General features: G+C 51.1%; 2 protein-coding genes and 1 long non-coding RNA gene across 3 annotated transcripts in view; 1 reads left to right on the forward strand and 2 right to left on the reverse strand.

Annotated features, from left to right (window-relative positions):
- Window positions 1-419, reverse strand: part of HOXA1 (homeobox A1) — a 3133-nt gene extending 2714 nt beyond the window's left edge. Inside the window, exon 1 of the mRNA XM_006156126.3 lies at window positions 25-419. Coding sequence (XP_006156188.1) covers window positions 25-250 — 226 coding nt within the window. The 5' untranslated portion in view covers window positions 251-419. The remainder of the gene's footprint in view (window positions 1-24) is intronic.
- Window positions 420-553: 134 nt separating this feature from the next.
- Window positions 554-4146, forward strand: LOC114009194 (uncharacterized). Its single transcript, XR_003550646.1, has 2 exons — window positions 554-718; window positions 3984-4146. It is a non-coding gene; the product is annotated as an uncharacterized LOC114009194 (long non-coding RNA).
- Window positions 4147-4896: 750 nt separating this feature from the next.
- Window positions 4897-6464, reverse strand: part of HOXA2 (homeobox A2) — a 1929-nt gene continuing 361 nt past the window's right edge. The window contains 2 exon segments of the mRNA XM_027774812.1: window positions 4897-5673; window positions 6320-6464. The exon segment at window positions 6320-6464 is cut by the window's right edge and continues 20 nt beyond it. Of these exon segments, the coding sequence (XP_027630613.1) occupies window positions 4934-5673; window positions 6320-6464 (885 nt within the window). The 3' untranslated portion in view covers window positions 4897-4933.

Here is a 6464-nt window from a genome sequence, read left to right on the forward strand (position 1 = left end):
TCTGTTAGGTGGCCGGCTGGGTGTGGTGATGGTGGTGGTGGTGGTGGTGGTGGTGGTGGGGTGAACTGATCTGCACCCCCCTGCCCACTAAAAAGTGGTCGTCGCCGCCGCAGCTGTTGGCACTGACCGCGCAAGACTGAAAAGTTGTAATCCCATGGTCCGAAGGGTAGGCTCGCGCTGAGCAGGTCCCAGAGTCGCCACTGCCGAGGATGGGGTATTCCAGGAAGGAGCTCATTCTTGCATTGTCCATCTGTCACTGAGTGACCGGGTCCTGCGAAGCCCTGGGTGACTGTGCCAACTTTCTCACTTCCTCCATGGGTCCGGAGAAGAAAAATGATATGAATGTACAGTGCGCAAGAGGGGGGGGCGGGAAGGCGGAGGGCGCAGTGAGAGAGTCACGTGACTTGTTCAGCCAATGGTTGAGTCTGCTGCGAAAGTTTGCCGGCTCCCGCGGTGATGGATCACCGTTTCAGTGGCATTTAAATCCCCGGCGCTCCTCCATCTAGGTGACGCGCAGTCGCCCCCCCAGGCAGCCCAGGCGGCCGCAGGAGCTGCGCGGCCGCAAAGGCTTCGGAGCGCTGGAGAGAAGGGAAGCAGTGGCCGCTTTCTGCGCGCTCCCGACTCTGCTCGCTCCCTTTCCTCTGGGAGGTGGGGGCTGGGAGGCATCCCCCGCCCCTGCCTCCTCCCCACCATGAGCGGAAGGACGAACTGGCAAGAGGTGAGAGGCGAAGAGAGCTCCCGGCTCTCTCGGGGCGGGAATCTGTGGGCCAGAGCTCCGTGGGCGGCGGCAACTCCACCCGCCCAGGCCCGGGCGTGAGGAGCAGGAAGGGTGGGACTCCGGCCGACGCCGCGCCCCCAGGACCCTGGGGTGCTTCTGCTGCACAGTCCCTGCTGTGAGGCCTCGCGGTTGTTAGAAGTCGGAGAATGGTGGCAGACAGTGAGGCTGGGCCACCGGCTCTTCAAGCACGGAACCGAGGGGGAAGGGTGCAGAGGGCTGGCTGGAAGGAGCCCGGTGGGCGTGGGGGACGAAAACAAAAAAGAAACGGAGGGAGAGAAATTTCCCTCCTCCGGGAGGTTCGCAGAAGCCCTCTTTCCTCCATACCCCCTTTCGCCATTAACGTGGCTATGAGGCGCTTCTGTAATTCGATCCCCCGGGGCGGGTGAGCCCTCGATACGAAGCTAGCCGGAAAAGGCCGAGGGTGGTCGGATTCTTCTCTGCCCTCCCTTTCCGCTCGCTCTCCGCCCCTTTCTCCTCCCCACTCAGCTTTGCTCCGGGAGCCCTACGGGATCTGAAGCAACTCGGCGGCTGGATTTTGAGGGGTAGGAGGCGGGGGAGAGAGATGACGCTAGCGGACGTGGCCAGCGTGGGGGCCGGGCCGTGCGCTGCAGGCCATCTGCCGGTCCCCAGTACCCGGAGCCTGCGCGCTCCCGCGCGGGCCTTAGAGGGCTGCACCACAGCTCCAACAAAGTGCCCCGAACTCCCCCCGCCACATTTCTCCTTCTCCGGAGGGGGATGTCAGGAGTAGGAGAGCCTCTTACCACCACCTTTCATTCTCCTGCACCGTCTGGAAGCGGGTGGAGGCTGGCAGGTGGGAGGGGCTGTGGACAGATGGCTGATGGCGGAAGAGATACTTTACTCTCCCCCAACGACACCTCTTTTTTCTAACTGACTGTGGTTGCTTGTGTGAACCTTTAAGTTTTTCCCTAGAGAGAAACGTGCAAATCTGAGCATCATCTCAGGCCAGGGGGTCCTGTTCTCCATCACCCTGGGCCTACCCTGATGCTGATGGGGTCGTTAATTGCAGTTTGTTATTAGGTTTCAATGACAACTCTGGCCTTGTAGAGAGAAAAGGCCAAACAGAGACCAAGAATTGATGCATTCTTAGGTAGGAGAAATCCCTAGATCTAAGAATCTTTGCAGCCAGTGTCGTATAGATTTTTTTTTCTCTGACCATGTTTACAACACAATCAGATGAAATTAATAGTGAGAATAGTGTATGGTTTTGTAGTTACCACCCTCCAGCCTCCCCTCCCCTGTTAAAAAAGGAAAGTTTAGTTCGATAGAGACACATTTTTAAATGTCAGTCACCCTTTCATCCTTCCGTGTTGTGTTCTCCATCTCTAGAAGTTCTCACTAAACCTATTCCCCAAGAGGGAAAACCCATGCAGACCTGACTCTGAACACCCTTCACAGAAATGAAACATTTTCCCCAAACATTTCCTTTTGGATTGGTATTTCTCTGTGACCTTCGATGCGCCTGGGGATCCTTATCTTGGAGAAGGGAAAGGCAAGGTGGCCTTCCTGGAGGCAGCTTTCTTGGGAGCACCAGGCCTGCCTGTAAGCCACCGGGAGAGAAGGGGCTCTTGTGGGGGAGGGGACAGGATGTGAAGGAAGCAGGTCCTGCCTGAAAGAAGCAGAGCAAAGGGCTCTCCCAGCCAACGCAAATCAGTACGTTTTCCCTGCTTGCCTTATTCTAGTACCTTTGCTGGACTCCTGCGCGCGGGTTTGCACTACCGTTGCAGCGTCTGGGTGCCCACCGCAAAGCCCCGCGGCTGCGGCCGGCCGCAGCCACCCTCGCTCCTCTGCTAGTTCGTGGCCTCGGTGCTCCTCTCCCTCCACCTCTTTTCCTCTCTTCTGATCTGTTTTGAAAGGCAGACTGAGTGGGGTGTTTTCCTTGGGATCACAAACTTGTACTCTCATTGAGGCCGACACACATAAAAAACAGCGACCGTCACGCCTCCGCGCGCTGCTCGGAGCTCCGGGTAGGCCCGGCCAGGACTGCGGGGCTGCTCTGCCTCGGCGGGCGACCCAGAGCGCGCTCTCCCAAAGCTGCTCTCTAAGGCAGCGTCGCCTGGCCCCCAGCCGATAGGCTTCCGCGGCTCGGTAACTTCCTCACCTCCTGTCCCCAAAATCCTGGGGGCTATTCCGCGGAGTAGGAGCCCTTTGGGCCTCTGGACAAGTAGACCAGCGCCTCATGACTCAAGCTAAAGTCTCTTTAAATGCCTCGGGAGAGTGGGTGAAGGCGAGCCGCGATTGAAACAAGCGGCTCACTCAGCTGAAAGTGCTTCTTTCTGAGCTCTTCTACTAGAAAGGGAAGGATCCAGTAGACAGAACGCCGGGGCTCGGAGCTGTTCATGGCATCCGCAGCTCAGCCAAGCTGTTGTTTTAAAAGAGCAATAAAAATGAATTATGACTAAACGCCTTCTAACTTAATGCTTTCGGACGGGGATCCCTGGCAAATACGTAAGAGGATTTTTATTTGTGCATGTGTTCCTGCAATTGATCTCTTTGATGACATTCTCATTCATAGAAAGCATTTGATTTATGAGCATAGGACGAATCACATCCAGGAGCTGCTCGGCCGGGAGGCCAGGACGCCCTCTCGGCGCTGAGCCTAGAGCCTAGAGCCGGAAACCCGGCCACAATCCCCACACGCCTTCACTGCTGTTGGGATTTAGGGGGTGAAGGGGTGAGGGAAAGTAGGGAGCATATCCATGATTTCATTGTAATTTTGCAGTTAAGAGCTGGGTTCTTAAATCAACTCACCCCACACACATGTTGCTTACATGCTACATTTTCTCATGATAAGTAGCCATAAGAACAGAGCTTAGAAAAGGAAAAATTAATGGGGGGGAGACATAAAAGGGAAAACAGAACAACCCGGTAACTCACCCTACATCATATTTTATTGATATTTCATTTAAAGTGCTTTTTCTCTCTCTAGAAACTGTATAATTTATAACCTAGGGTGTAGAAACACTTGGTTTTAAATCTCAACTTGCTAACCTGACTTCAAAGCTTTAATGATCCATTATTAGCAATGTAAACAGATTTAAGAATGAAATATTGATTTTTCTGACCCTGGTGTGTGTATGTGTGTGGGGGGAATCCTGAAATGACTGAAACAGAAGATTGGAAAGAACCCTTTCTGAAGTACTTTGTAACCATTGTTTTGTTTTGTTTCTGTTTTTCTTTCTTTTAGGTCTGTTTTGCCTGAACCCATCAACAGCTGGGATATTGATCAACCACATGGAAAATGCACAGGGATTTATGGATTTATGGAGGAGGAGGGGATCAGAATGTAGATGTTTAAAACAAATGTGTATAAATAAATGAATTGTTGGTAACTTAGTTATTGACCTGAAGACTGTTAGCTTGTTAAAGAAACTCCATGTTAGTGGTTCCTGGAATTGGAGGTTTCTTGTAGACATTTTCTTTCTTCACTTTCAAAAGCTTGGGGTTGGCCCAACTCATAGGCTGCCCAATCCTGCTTTTAGTATCAGTTTAAATCTATGGCTTTAATCTCTACACTAAAAACAAAATCATTCCCTTACAAAAAAGAAAAAAGGCCAAAAAAACACTTGTCGGAAGTCTTAGCCATTTTCTGGCTTTCTTTTTTGTTGCTATCTATCTTGGTACATGCCACCTTAGTAAATATATTAAAATTGAAATAGAAGATAAATTGTGACCAGAATTTTATTTACCAAGTTAGATTAAAAGAAGAAAAAGAAACCGTTATGAGCCTTGAGAAAGAAAGAGAGAAAAAAAGTAAGAAAGCTACTTATAGCAAAGGAGAATTTATTCTACCAAAAATACGCATGACAATGCATCCTAATGTAATACAAAAATAAAAAGAAAGTGAAGATTCAATTATATGATCACTTTCTTGCAGGGCAGGCCTCATATATTGCTTTCACTTAGAGGGTTGTTGGATTAGATTTAAAACAACTAAAACTCCAAAATAATCTGCAAGAGATGGCTCTGAAACTGGGCCAGGGAAGTCACTAAACAGAAAATCCTCAACATTGAAAGGAGGGAAGGGGTAAGTGGAGAAGAAAATAAAATAAAAATCAACTCCCAGAATAAAAGAAGGCAAAACCACCTGCTCAAAGGGGTTTTTGTTTTGTTATGCTTTGTTTTGCTTTAATGTTTTTAGTAATTCAGATGCTGCAAGTCGATTGTGGTGAGTGTGTCTGTAAAAAAGTCAAAGCTGTCAGCTGAAATATCTACAGGACTGTCGAGGGAACCTGGCAAACTGGGCGAGACTGCATCTGAAAGCTGCAGGCAGGAATCTGTGGAGAAAACGTTAAAGTCCTGCAAAGAGGGGACCTCGAGGGCCTCGGGACTGTCATTGTTTAGGCCAGCTCCACAGTTCTGGCCCATTGTTGACAAGCAGTTAGGAACAGTGGGTGACTGGTGCTGAAAATGTTTCAGATTTTTCTCATTGCTGGTTAAAGGCGAAACTGGGAAAGTTTGGGAGTCGCCATTGTGTCCATTGGGAGCCTGCTGCTGAGAAAGGGCATTTTGCTGAAAAGTGTAACCTTCCCTCTCCAGAAGGGCCCCGGAGACACTAAGGGCTTGCTCAAAGAGTGACTTCTCTTCCTCGTCCTCTTCCACTTTCTCGGAGTCCTCCAGGCTTTTAAATTTCCCTTCGCTGTTTTGGTTCTCCTTGCACTGGGTCTGCCTCTTGTGCTTCATCCTCCGGTTCTGAAACCACACTTTGACTTGTCTCTCAGTCAAATCCAGCAGCGCTGCAATCTCCACCCTTCGGGGTCTGCAAAGGTACTTGTTGAAATGGAATTCTTTTTCCAGCTCTAAGAGCTGTGTGTTGGTGTAAGCAGTTCTCAGGCGCCGCGATCCCCCGCCGCTGCCATCAGCGATTTCCAGGGATTCTGCGGAAAGGGAAACCAACAAGAAACACACACACACAGTTGGAGGTGGAGGGGCCCAAGCGGGGTTATTCCACTGGAGAATAAATATAGCAGAAAAGATCAACTGCAACAAAATGGCCGCCCCTGGATGCAGTAGAGCTATTGTGCTGCTTTTCCTGGGAGCCCAGCCCAGGGAGACCCCATCTCTTCCACCTCTATCAAATTCCTGCCTGGAGCTCCCCCCAACCTCTTCATCTGGGAGCAAACTTTATATTAGCCACAACACAATTTATAATTAATGCATCAGCTGCTTAGCTGAGCAAGAGCGATCTATCACTCTTCATTACTGTCAAAAAGCCAAACTCTAGCACAACTAGACAAGAGGAGGTCAGTTCCAACTCAAATAAATCATCCCACATTACACAAGTTAGGGAAAGTTTTTCCCCCTCTTCCTCAAAATATATGCGTCTCATTGTGGAGTGCAGGATCCCCTTTCCTCTCCATCAAACCCACTCCTGAGCCCATGGGGTCAGGAAAAAGGCAACCAAGCATCTCTCCCTCTCCCCCTTCTCTCCCAGCCCACGCTCCCCTCCCCCATAACCGCTCTCGGGGAAGCCCGGAGGGGGAAGAGGGTCCCAGGGACCTGGGGCCAAGTCTTTGGACTGACCTTTGTGGCTGAGGCAGGCTGGGCCGGTGGCTGCAGCTGCAGTGGCGGCAGCGGCGGGCGGCAACACGGTTTTCTTGGCCGCCTTCTTCTCCTTCATCCAGGGGTACTCGGGCGGCTGCAGGGCGCCGGCGGGGACCGGGGCGGC

This window comes from Tupaia chinensis, unplaced genomic scaffold (assembly GCF_000334495.1).
Source record: "Tupaia chinensis unplaced genomic scaffold, TupChi_1.0 Scaffold000479_1, whole genome shotgun sequence".
NCBI classification, from domain to species: Eukaryota; Metazoa; Chordata; class Mammalia; order Scandentia; family Tupaiidae; genus Tupaia; species Tupaia belangeri.